The sequence below is a fragment of the Poecilia formosa genome, unplaced genomic scaffold (assembly GCF_000485575.1).
Source record: "Poecilia formosa unplaced genomic scaffold, Poecilia_formosa-5.1.2 Scaffold167, whole genome shotgun sequence".
NCBI lineage: Eukaryota > Metazoa > Chordata > Actinopteri > Cyprinodontiformes > Poeciliidae > Poecilia > Poecilia formosa.
In genome coordinates, this window is record NW_006800106.1 from 1,175,003 (window position 1) to 1,188,701 (window position 13,699).

General features: G+C 41.6%; 1 protein-coding gene across 1 annotated transcript in view; it reads right to left on the bottom strand.

The window, feature by feature from the left end:
- Window positions 1–13,699, bottom strand: part of mxd1 (MAX dimerization protein 1) — a 22,258-nt gene continuing 8,559 nt past the window's right edge. The window contains exons 3-6 of the mRNA XM_007564737.2: window positions 10,122–10,151; window positions 2,967–3,081; window positions 1,846–2,005; window positions 1–283 (exon numbers count right to left, since the gene is read on the bottom strand). Of these exons, the coding sequence (XP_007564799.1) occupies window positions 87–283; window positions 1,846–2,005; window positions 2,967–3,081; window positions 10,122–10,151 (502 nt within the window). The 3' untranslated portion in view covers window positions 1–86. The remainder of the gene's footprint in view (window positions 284–1,845; window positions 2,006–2,966; window positions 3,082–10,121; window positions 10,152–13,699) is intronic.

Below are 13,699 nucleotides of genomic sequence, written 5' to 3' on the forward strand. Positions count from 1 at the left end.
GCAGGGTCTGAGCAGGTAGAAGTGGTGAGATGGAGATTTTGGGTGGAGGTGGGGTGGGTGGGTGTCGGCTCGGTGGTCCAGGACGTTTATAGGCCGCAGCCCAGCTGCTTGGCCGTCTCCTGAGTGTCCTGCAGGCGCTGCAGGCTGGCGCTGGAGTAGCCCTCGTCGCTGCAGCTGCTCCGCAGGCTGCCTCGCTCGTCCCCTGAGTCACTCACACTGCTGGTGCTCCACTCCAGGTCACCCAGCAGGTAGTCCGTCCCCTCCACGTCCACGTCCAGGTCCTCTGTGGAACACATGGGGAAGACCGACGCGGTTACATGCAGTCAAGAAAAACACTCTGGTATCGTCGGAAAATCAGGAGTTGACATTATCAGAGTCTGAGATAACAGCATTAATAATGCTAACCTAGCTAATCGCTAATATATGTGCTAAATAAAGGTTTAAATGTGAACTCTGTCATCAAGGGGCAGCATTATGCATTTTACAACCACATAAAATAATTTTATAACACCGTCAAGTAAATGTTACTTTCAGTTGTTATAAAACTACTGTACACCAAATATAACTTCATTTTGTAATTTAACATCTTGAAATTGAGACTCTGTCTCTTTAAAAACTCCAGCTCTTTCTGAAACTCCACCTTTAGAAAGTCATTATAATCCTTTAGTGATGTTTTTACCAACGTTGTACTGGGAAGAGGCTTATATAATGAGCTCAGCTGATACACAGTTCCACCAGGTGTTTGCTAATTACTGCTGGCTAGTCTACAGGAGCCAGCAGGGCAGAGCTGCTCTGAGGCGGAAGCTTAGAAACTGCATTTCCAAGGTCAAACATTTACAAAACCTGATGATTAGAAATCAGCCACAAAACTCCAGTCTCCACAGCCTCCGATGTAAAGGATCCAACAATAAGCTACTGACTGTCTTTTGCCACAGAACTAAAACTACAGTGCATTAGAAGGGAAAACTAAAATTTAACTATCAAATTCAGGGATCGTTATCATTTTTTGAATGTGTAGTTCCTGAAAGGACTATTTATTCGAGCTGTGGGTCCCAGTTTGGTTGACGTAAGATTACACACCAACTAGCTGGTTAATCAGCAGTTAAACACACCAGTTTGTTGACGAAGCCGCTAAACTCCAGTTCTTTCAGCTGCAGCAACAAGATTCAAGCTGGACTTTATCTAATCAGCCTTAATAAAACCTTATTCCCTTCAAACCTGGAGCACAGCTGACTCAGGCAGTGACTCACTCGCTGTGGTTAGTCCATCAATGCTCACAGGTCTGGATCGGAACATGAAGTTTTAGCAGTCACGCAAGGAGAAATGTGCTGCTTCTATGAAATACAAGGATGTCAACATGTACCTTGGCTGCATCTCTGGATGGCAAAGTTTAACCATGTGCTGATCTTTATAAAATGTCAAGTTTTCCTGATTAGCTTTGATTCCAGTTAAAAAGCTGTTATTTTTGATTGAATAACAGCTGGAACACCTCTAGTTCCCCACCAGGAGGTTACTCAGGGTGTTATATGAATTTTGGTGGATGGATATAAGCAGAGTTTCCCCCAGTGTGTACATCGATAACAGTAAAGATGAATTAAGCTCGGTTTATACAGTAGTTGATGCATCAACTGCACCATCCCTTCACCTGCGTCACTCGCTATTATTTCCAAATTATGAAATCTGCTCAAGGACCTCCATATTTTTGTAACCTTTAATATTTTCAACACAGAAACTATGAGGGCTGCTAATGGACTGCTCTAGCGCCCCCTACCATTGAGCTTAGCAGGTTTTTTGGGGGAAACCCTGACATGTGTCAGACTTTGAGCCTGAGTTATTTGTGCTCACCCTGGTCAGAGTCGGACTTGTCCGAGGAGCGGGTGGAGCCGGTGCTGTCCATGCGGGTCCGCTCCACTCCCAGCTGCTCCAGGCGCCTCCTCAGGTGTCTCCGCTCCCGCTGTAGCTGCTCCAAGGTGTGCTGAGCTCTCCTGTCGCTCTCCTCTAGCCTCTGAACAGCGGGACAGACAGGAAACGGAGCCCTTTAGGAGCTGCTGATACAGCCGGACAGTTTGTACCCTTTACAGTATTCAGAACCTTTGAACTTTTTCAGTTTTCCTCACACTGCAACAACAAATTTTAGACTCATTGGCCTTTAGATGCTCAGCTGTTCTGTGAAGGCCTCAGAGGTTTGCAGGAGAACATTAGAGGACAAACTGCATCATAAAGCCCTGCCTGGACACGGCCAAGCTTAGCAACGAGTGTGCAGTAGAAAACTAACTCTGCACCTCACCCTGAACCTCCCCTAGTTATGGATGTTTCTCTTCAGGTGGGAAAGGAAAGCTGGTCAGGGTCGACTGACATCCAAAAGTTGGAACAGCCTAGTGTAATCTGACTCAAGGGTCTAGAGAGGCAAGACTTAAAATGGAGGTTCATAGACGCTCTCCATCTCGTCTGACTGAGTCTGAGCTGCTTTGTAGACAAGAAGGGGCTAAAATCTGAGTCTCTAGATGCTCCAGGCTGTTGGAAAGACTTTGGATCAGTCCATCACAAAAAATCCCAACAATTGAAGACAGAGCTTGTGAAGAAACGTGAACATGATTGACTAACAAATGATCCACAGATTAAATGTGTGTTCTTTTCTCAGAATTGTTGTCCAAGTGACAAGGTGAGGTCCAACAGATTCACTTCCAGTGGAAGAGCACTGCAGCCTTTGCTATGATGCTCCACTTCATATACAAGTAGAAATACTTCATAGAAATTGGGTTCACTTTGGGTTCATTTCAAATGTAATGGACATGGAGACGGAAAAGAAAGGTTTAAAGGAAACCAAGGAGATGAGAGAAAGAAGGATAGAGAACAAGACAAGAGCCTAGGAAGTCTACTTCTACACCTGCAGAAAGAGAGATAGAAAAGAAAAGAAAAGCTAAAAACCATAGCAACAAACAAATGTGTTTTAGTTGTATTAGTACCTTTATATGTTCTTTGGCCTTCATCAGCAGGCTGAGGGTGGTGTGCCTGTTGGCATCTGGTCCCAAAGGAACGAGAGATTTCAAGCGCTCCAGGCACAGCCGTAGATGTGCCCGTCTGGAGAGAGAAGACAGTAAAGTTAAGAAAGGGGAGAAAAGATGGTTGAAGCAATCAAACCAAACTCTTTCCTCCTCACAGAAACAGAGGCAAACAATGCCCCTGCGTTTTGGTAAGTACGCATTTAACAAGCGGCATCCACCATTAACCTTGTGTGGGCTGAGATATTCTTGGATTGCGCCGCGTTAGCGCGTTCTGATCCATACTGCCTGCTGCACGTTACTTTCCAAAGGGAGGCCGGCTACGCTCTTCAGAAAGGACACATGGGATGAGAAATCCACCTCCTCCGCAAACGGTGCCAACAGGCGCGCATCGTGGCTCAAGTTGCTCGGCACCACGAGCTGAACCGAATGATTTTCGTCTAAATATGGAGCCGCTTCCTCCCGGCCAGCAGCGTATTACTACGACACACGGCTCGGGAACATCGTTTTGAACATTCAGTGGTAACCGTGCCCACACACACACACACACACACACACACACACTGCAGTCATTGTTCAGAGCATTGTTCACACATTCTGAAAGGCCCCAAAAAATATGGAACCACCAGTGGGAGGATGTTCATTCATCAGATTCACTGTGAAGAAAAGCAGCGTTCTCACACTTCCAAAACACGTTGATGTGATATTTTTATCAATGCTTTGTACAAGAGAAGAGCAAAAGCATCGCATTTATTTACTTTTTTATATATATGGGTGTTTTAACATTTATGAGCTACTATATGATCCAGGGCGGCGTGCTCCAAGAGCGAGTTAATTATCCCCACTGTGCAATAAGTAGCAGTTGTTTCTCAGCGAGCCTTTGTCTATTTTACAAAGTTAGAAAAAAAAAAAAAAACTCATCCCAACTATTTTGATGTCCCTTTTTTTGTCACGCGTGCAACACTTTCTGCACTTCCTGATCTAAGAGAACAATGGACAGCAGACGAGGAGTACTTCCTAATTACTGAAAGTATAACTGTCGTAGTAAGCCCTAATTTATGGTCCGTGAGTTTCTGCTTCCTCTGGTAAGAATGATGTACAAGAACCAAACACAGAGGAGAGTGTGGTCCAAAAACAAACAAACAAACAAACATGTAATACTCAGTGTTGGAGATCTGGCATGTTGGGGTGGCCATGTCTCCATAACAACCATTAGACACTATCCACAACAGGTCGTTTGGGAGGCATGTGACAGAAAAGACAATTTCTTTCCCCATACATATGAGACTTATGAGCTCAACAACAAATATATTTATTGTTTTTAATCAGTTATTTAGGTTATTTAACCAAAAATTGGATGCAAAGTGTTATTCTACCCATACAGCTTTTAATTGTTTCAGGGTCTCCAGATCCTTCATGGACTACTTCCTTAAACATGTGGACTGTAGATGCTAACATTAGCACTGGGGAAGTCTGTGATGCAGCTACATGTTTAGCATTTTAGCACAACTTCAACACAACAGTAGTCTTTTCCAGAGTCCCATCAGATTGTTTTTCTTTTAAAGCAAAAATGAAACCACAGGTGGGCCAGTAGGATCGGGTTTGTCATCCATCGCTGTTTGCAAATGTTGCATGTGCTTCACGTTTATGGGCAAACTGGAAACACATAAATCAAAAGGTTCCGGCAGGAACTTTTTGTAGTTTTTCTCCAAGAAACGCTCCAGGTTAGACCCCAGTGGAGTAAGAGAGGAGGTTTTGTTGCCGAATGCAAAAAGTCCAGAGGGGACTTTTTTTTTTTTTTTTTACATACAAAAAGAAAAAAGTTATTAATTACACAATAAAGTTCCAGCCCTAATTTGAAGGCATCCTTACTGATGATGTAGAAAAGTATCATCAGCACTACATACATCTTTTTGCACTTCCAAAGGCTTCTGGTTTCTTCCTTTTCCTCTCTTTAGCTGCAAACAAACAAAGATAACCACTTCTGCTCCACTCACTTTCGGACCAGAAAATGCTGAGAAGCATCAAAACAAGACCAAGCAAACAGATCAACCCTGAGGCCACATGTGAACAGATCAGTAAAGTAAGCTCCCCGTTTCACATTTACATTTCTCTTCCCCGATGTGTTTCCTGCTCTCAGATCTCCCAGGCCAGGACGCCCACTGAAGTTCGGTGTGTGGAGTTAAAACCACTTGATCCCCACTGTTACACAACACACACCTCCGGCCTGGCTGGGAGTGTGTACGTGTCTGAGTGCTTGTGTTTGCCTGAGCGAACACAAGCACTCAGACCCACACACACACGTCAGACTCATCCTGACAGCAGAGAGTTTAAATGTTGCGTTTCCCCCACCTCGTCCTCTACGGGCGGCTGAAGGCCTGGCATGCCGCCGCCGTCTGAGTCAGAGTTATTCAAATCGGACACAATGACAGATCTACAACCAGTTTGAATGTGGGCAGAGGAAGCTTTTAATTATATTCTCAACCCCTTCCGCAGTGTGAGAAGCTTTTGCACACACACACAAACTCGCGCATGTAGAGCTGCAGTCAACAGCTGAGAACAAGCGTCTGCTTCTCAGCTGACTCCGTCCAAAGGTTGTCCAAAGTGCCATTACATAACCTGGCAACGGCCCCGCCCAGGTTGTTCTAACATAATAAGGGCTCAAAGGGGCAAGCTAATGTTTGCTAAACAACGCTACCGAGTAACAGACTCGTCAGGTCACAGCCAAGTGACACGGCCGCCGCGCGGCCGTGTCACTTGGCCGCGCGGCGGCCTGTCGTCGATAACCTTATCGACGACAGGTTATTCAGGTTTAGTGTGTCAACGGGTGAGGGTGTTCTTCTCAGCCTAAAGACGGAGCCGGTTCCAAACTAAAAGTTGAAAGTCTGGCCCCTTCATCGCCCTGCAGCTGAAAATAGTTTGTCTTTTCCACTCAGAACCACATGTAGGTCATCTGGAGCCCTCTGGCCCCCGACAGCAGTAAATCACCTCGCTGTCCTCACATTCGCCCTCTGACCCCTCAGAGCCGGCATGGAGAGACTTGCGTGCAAGTAGAAAATGCGCTGCTGATTGGAGTCGGGTTACGGCCGAAGTAAACACACACAAACATACGCAGGCACGCTACAGTGTCTGTGAGCAAGATTCGGAATTGGTGGGTGGCGATTTGCCCGCAATACGACGGCTTTCCGACTTGGAATTTCTGCAGGATGTTGGAGGCAGCAAAAGGTTCAGAAAGTTCTCCACGGGGAGATGATTATTATGTTTTTTTTAAATCAGCGGTTGGGAGATATTTGCGTTTGACGAAACTGACCTAGACAGACACAGAGCAGAGGAGCTTTAGCCCACTGGGAGGAAACATTAGCATGGATCCTCCAGCCGATCAGCTGAGCTGCTGCTTTGGATCAACTATCCCTCTCAGATTTCTGTTCATATAAATGTCGACAACCTTCCTGAGAGCTGTCTTCCGTCACTGAAGCTGTCACGTAGGACTGCTTTCATTAAGAAACTGCAATGGCTACAGGTTTTCTTTATGTCAAACAAGACATCAGCTGAAAAAGCAAAAGCTAGTTTTCTGCATCAGTTGTGCAAATTAAAAGGAGGAAACAAGAGTTTTGATTCCTGTGACGTAACAAGCAGGAGGTGAAAGCAGTAACTTCAACCTCCCACCACTGTTGGTCCAATCTGCCAGAAGTGAAACCTCTCTGAAGACGGTTCAGTGTTTTACTGCGGTCACCACTGCAGTAAAACACTAAATAAATCTCAACTTAACTTGTACCATGTAACCTTTAGTGATGCTCTCATTGTTATATAAATACGCCTGCCATGGTAACAAAATTTGCCCAGAGGTTATTGTGATAAACGATAATATTGTTGTTTTGAGAACATTTTCAAGTAATATAATGGCAATAACACAACAAAGCAAGCACACCCTGTCAAAGATCAATAAACTTCAAATTCTAATTAACATTTAATACTGGAATGGGAAGACATTTTAAATATCCAAAATATATAAACAAAATAAAATAAAATGAGTTATGAAGTCTCTGGAAACAAAAAAGAGTTGGTTGAGACCAAATCACCAGACCCAAGACTTTTGTCATCCAAAGTTTGGTAGAAAGAGAAAAATGATCAATCAATAAAATAGAAATGTTTGAACTTACTCTAATTTATCATGTGATTAATTGATGTATTGTTTATTGTGACAGGCCTATTTATAAGGATTTGTTGGTTGTTGACATGTTTTGTCTTTCTTTTCTCTCTTTCTGCGGGTGTAGAAGCAGACTTGTTCTCTCTCCTCCATTCTCATTTCCTCCTTTCCCTTTGAAATGTTTCCCCTTTCTCGCTTTCTTTTCCATCTCCATTACATTTGAAATAAACCCAAAGAGATTCCCAAATAAAGTTTTGTACATACATCAAGTGGAGCATCAGAGTGAAAGTTGTAACGCTCCACTTGCGAAAGTAAACCTGCTGTTGAGCATCACCTTGGCACTCATTCTGAGTGCTACATTGCTGGGCATGTAAAAAAACCAAAAAATAAAAAATATGTTTTTTTTTTTTTCCATTTTCTGAATTTCTCATTTCGCAGGTGGAAAAGTGACACTTTTAAGCTGAAAATAATGAACCTTTGAGTCAGATGCTAACTTCAGTGTGAGAGTTGAGTGAACTCGTCTTAAGCCAGCCTTTCAGGAGTTTATCAGGTGAATGATATTTGGTCTGTCACGACGCCAAGGGCAACAGCCGGCGGTCTGGTAACAGACGACTGATTCCCAAGTCCAAGTCGAGGCTTTAACATATAAATAAACATCTTCACCCAATGCAAGCCATCCAGTCTGCCTTCTGCAATGCCCTGTTTGCACGTTCACAACCATTTAACAATTATCTTTGAATCTTTAAATACAATTCAACATGCAAATAATTGATCTGGTTTTAAATGCTAAATGCAAACCATTACATGTATAAATACACATTTATGTTCTAAGAAAAACATTCACTATGCAGCGAGTCAAGTAGGGAAACAATGTCGTTTGTTTTTTCTTTTTGTTTTTTTTTTTTACCTGAAATGACCAGCAGTCATAAAATGTAACTTTCTTTAGAGAGATATCTGTTTGACCCTGGTTATGAAATGAAAACAAAGGTGAACACATCATTAAGAGCCATAAATAACATTCGATCTGTGTTGGCTATCACATCAAGCGCACTCTTTCAAAAGAAAACATGTAATTGGCTCTACGTCTGGTCTTGAGTCCAAGTCAAGTCTGAAGTGAGTTTTTTTCTTTGCAAAATAAACCCAACTCAAGTTCACGACCGAAAACCAGAGTCATCATCTCTGCCAGTAGGTGGCGTATCAGAGGATTACATAATTGTCTCAAATAACCAATAAAGAATTGATAAATGTGTCTGCTTTACTTTTGGTGTCAGAAGTGTTAATTTCCAGAATTGGCTTCAACTAAATAAAAAAATAAGACCAATAAAAAAATAAGACATTTATTTACACTAAATGAAAATGTAAATAATGTTGCTTTTCCCCTAAACTACTAAACAACAGCAAAATGAAAAAAAACCCAACTGTCTTGCACATCCCTCTGTGTCATGTTGGTGGAAGATTTACGATGTGGTAAACTGTGCAGGTCTGCTCTTGCATGTTGAGGGTTGTTTCTTTGCCAATTTTGCTTTAATATAGTTTGTAGGACACAGCTGCCTATAAAGGTTAATGTATGTTGCATGTTTTGCGAATTGCTGCGGTAATTCACAAAACATGAATTGGATTGTGATCTAGACATGAGTAGATAAAAAATAAAATGCTAAAACTAGAATATTTTTGGAAATTCTTAAGACTAGTTTACCCAGCCCCTGTCTGAATTCCTCCAAGTTTGTAAAGATTTAAAGCAACCAAAGGAGTAAACGGTTGATTCACTTAAGTTTGCGCTGAAGGGAAGAAAAAAAAAAATCACATCTGAGAAGCTGAAACAGATAATTAATTAGCTTTTTCTGTTCTAAAAATCGTTATCTGACTCTCGTGAAAGTTTTGAATAGTCTGAAGAGATGCTACATGTAGTAATGAGCTGATAAAACTGTGATTTTGTGAATTACTTTTGGTGTTTGAACAAGATTAGCTCCTAAGCCAGAGGAGATGGTGAGTCAGCTGATGAAACAAAGACACCTCATGTATCTTTTGGGTGTCAGGAGGCCACGGCGAACAAATGAAGGCTCAGTCAGCAGAAACCTGCTGCAGCGCTCAGCCAAAGGCATCACTGTAACAACCAACCCTGGTTAAGATGGGGCTCTTTTAGTCAGAGGGCGCACACTGAGAGCTCTTGTTCTGTCTCAGGACAACACCTGATTTGGTGTTTTATTGAGGCCCGAGGCTTGGATTACAAAAGTCTCGTAAACTTGAGGGGGTTTTTCCTCGGTAAACTGTTCACTAGATCCTGTAAGCAGAGGGAGAACCAACGGAAAAAAGCATGAATTAGTTTTACTAAAGAGTTTAAATAAATCTGCATGAGGATTTTAAGTGTTGGTTTAAAACTTGAATGAGTTTTACAGAGCCTTTCAAAAGTATTGTGTTTTATAATGTCACTGTAAGACAGCACGAGGGCCAAGCTAAGAAAATATAAGAAATAAAATTACTAGAATAAAGTGGGATGAGAATAAAGTCGTAATATTACAACTTCATTCTCTAAATCTAACTTAATTCCTTAAATATTATGACTCTGTCCTCATATTATTACAACTTTATTCTCATATTATCTTGACTATTCCGGTAATTTCATAGCCATTCTTGTGAGTTTATTCTGCTAATATGACTCTATTCTCATGATAGTATGATTTAATTCTCTTACAAGTTTATTCTTGTCATGACTTTTTTATTTTCGTAAATGGTTTTTGTAACGTTATAACTTTATTCTCGTAATTTTATGACTTTAGTTTTTGAATAGTTTTAAAGATGGCCGTCGATGTGATGCGTTAAATCACACTCGAAGGATTTTAGTAAAAACGCTGTGGATTAAATGTTTTCCAGGAATCATAACTGAGCTGGGTACCATGTGAAGATGCTCCACCAATAACTAAAACATGCAGAGATGCACACAAACACAAAGATATGAAGACTTTATTACTCACCTGTTCTTTTCCATCTCATTGTGTGTAGACCTGCAGAGGTAAACAAGACAGAAGGAGAACGTGAGCGAAATCAAAGCTAATATAACAGTGGCAGTAATTACGCAGGGTGAGTAATGACTTCTACATGTGGCACTGCTGCAGTCCAGGACCTGAATGTGGAGGAGTGAGCGCCCGAGAAAAAAAATAATGAAAATAATGGCTGTGTGGGAGCGTACGGGTTGTCTAAAAAGAAATAACAAAGATGGATTTCAGGAAAGATGGAAGAAATATTCTGACGTGCAAGTTGGTTTTTAAAGGCTCCAGGCTTTTACATGCTGAATTTATTCATTTTGATTTTAAGCCGGAAAATACCGACTTCTACAGTGTGCCCAAAAACACTAGAATTTAAACAGAATATTATGGTTTAAAAAGAAAAAAAAAATCACACAAAGGGGAAATATTATGCGTTTTCCAGGCACAGAATGCCATTTTATCAAATAACCATGTGTATATTGTATATACCAAACTTGACTTAAAAGAAATTTTACTTTGTAATGTAATGCCTTGAAATCTGGGTCTCTATCTCTTTAAGAAGCTCCTGCTCATTCTGAAACTCCGCCTCCAGGAAGTCATCACAACATGGCTCCTCTAGTAAGCCGTTAAAAGCGTTAATGGGTTAATATAGGCGCAACAGAAGCTTGGAACTGCAGCTTGGAAGAGGAGCTTCGTCCATGAAGGCGGAGCTAGATCCACCAAGGCATCTTGCTCAGCTGAATGATTGCCATGAAGATTAAAGGATTTCTCAAACATGCATGAAAGAATCAAAGCAACACTCCAGGTTTGTTTTGAGGGAATAACATTATAACATGATGTAAAGCTAAAAAAAAAAAAAGTCAATTTTAAATGATACTGCCTCTTTAAACAAATAGAAAAAACTGATCATGCTATTTTATTCTCAAAAACAAACTTTATGGTTGTTTTTAAATAAATACACTAAGTGGGAACTTTAAGGACCACCTTTACCCACCGACCCATGATAAAGAGAACCAGAGGGTGTACACTGCATTCATAACCTGAAGGCTGGTCAGTGTAAGGTGCCATTCAGCCGTTCACGTTGCCAGATCCTCCAGTGTACATGTTGTCCTGATCAGCGTGGGGGTTGGGTGAAGCACAGCAGAGGTAAAATGAGAGATGGAGGTGTGTTGATGGCTAGCTTTGCTCCTGCATTGTAGTGGTGCATTCAGTCGCAAACTCAAACAGAGTAGATGCAGAATATGGAGGGGGTGAGGGGGAATATATTTTTGAAAAAGACAAAAAAAAAAACCTAACTCTAACTAACCTGAGAGTAAACCGTTTAAACAGTGAGTTCAGCTCATCCACCTCCACCTGACCTCTGATCCCCTGTCTCACCACGACTCCCAAAAATAACCTCTGCATTTTCAGCTGCGCTACACCCCACTGCCACCGACTTAAGACACTCATTCAAACTTTGACATCAAGGCAGGATGTTAACTTCCTGTTAGGAAAAACGCATTAAAGCTCCTAAAAAAAACAACAAAAAAAAAGAATTTTTTTTTTGCAGCGGGGAGGTTGGGGGGGTTAAAAGGCTGTAAGTGAAGCCTGTTCTCCTGATGTGGCACAGAGCTGCTTGTGTGGGCATCATCATGTTTCAGGCAGCCACTCGGGGGTGCTCCGTTTCTCGCCCGGCCCTCCTCCTCTCCCTCCAGGACAGTGTGCATTCCTGCACAGGGCAGACAGCCACGGGTGACATAACAGAACTGGCAGCGAAGGGATCCTACATATTCAGGCTGGATTTTTGGCTCTGGAAGATGTTTCCTCCCGCCTTGGTTCCTGTGTTGTTTTGCCCCCCCGGTAGCAACCATAGCACTACAGCGCATTTGAAATTAAGCTAACTTGCGTAATTGTTTGGGCCGCGAGTGTTTGTGATGTTTCGTTTTAGATAAAGGAAGTACTCAACTAGGATGCAAAACACAAATATATTAGTAAAGCCTTACTTTACTAATATAAATAGCTAAACATCAAAAAAGATGCTGAGAAACCTACTAAAGACTGAAATTTGACAATTGAACCATTGATTGGTCCCAACTGGTATTTCTTGATTGGCTGGTTGTAAACTAAAAATCAAAGCGTGTTTGAAAAACGAATCCTAAGACTAAAAGTTGTTCCTAGTGACATAATTTTCAGAAAACTCTTTGAATTATTGAATTCAAATATTTGAATTCAGAAACTTTATAACAACCATCAGTTGTTATAAAAATGTTATATATATATATATATATATATATATCTCAAATATGACTTAAAAAGAAATTTACTTTGTAACTTAATGCCTTAAAATTGGGGTTCTGTCTCTAAGAAGCTCCTCCTCTTTCTGAAACTCCGCCTTCAGGAAGTCATCACAGCATGATGAAAGCTCAAAGAAGCTTTTCAGTGCCAACACTGTATGTAAGCCAGGCTTTCTAAATGACTTATTGCCTCTACTGATAATGATTTAAATTCAGAAAACTGAATACAGAAGAATAAGGAAGCACAATAGCAAAACAAACACAGAATGAGAAGCTGAAGTCTAACTAGGTCAAACTTATTCTAATTGCCACAGAAGACTGGAGCAGCAACAGTAATTTACCTGCAGTCGTGACTGGAGGAAGTTTAGCAACAAACAATGATTAATAAAGAAGTCCTATAGCATCCACTGCACCAAATTCTGTTGCAGCTTTTCACGTTTCAGCCATTTGTTTTCAGACCCCGAAAGAAAAAGATTAAACTAATCAGGCTAAAATAGGAAGAACTGGAAGACTCAGACACAGCAAAAATAATTCACCTGCTCCTCTGTTTAGTATGACGGCGTATTAGAGCCACACACCAAGAAAAAGTCAAAATAATTTGAAAATAAAGTTGTACAAGAAAGTTGAAATAAAACGGGAATAAAGTTGTACGAGAATAAATTTGAAATAATGAGAATAAAGTTGCAACGTTACCAGAATAATGTCGTAACATGACTTTATGCTCTTACGACTTCATTCTCGTAATTTCATTTTTTTGTATTTCCTTAGAATGGCCCTAATATTCTGCCATGCTTTCTCTGCTTTCCTGCACAACCAGAACGCCATGAGGTCTACGGTGTTTGGTTGGAACACGTCTGAATCTGGATGCAGGGTGGGAGCGCACTCTGTCTGTAGTGGAAGAATCTCATGTTCTCCACAGATGACCAAAGGCCAGGGAACAAGGCATGAGAAGATGGAAGAAGAAGGAATATCAAAGGGAGGGAAAAAGAGATGAGGGCCAATCACAGCAGCAACAGGGTGACTCCCCTTTCCCCTGTTATTCACACATCCAAACAGTCGGGATGCAACAGAAAATTGGGAGGGCATCATGTGAGACCTTTTAATCACAGGACAATGGGCTGAACGAGAGTTCGGACCGAGCGGACATGAAAGTCAGAATCTCATCTAGAAACCAAAGCGAAGAGACAATTAGAAATTTGTGAGGGTAAACGAAGACGGACCTGCGGCTAACCCCACGTTTCACGCTTGGCGTGTCTGAAAAGCAGCAGGGGCTCAACGTGTTCGCACACGATA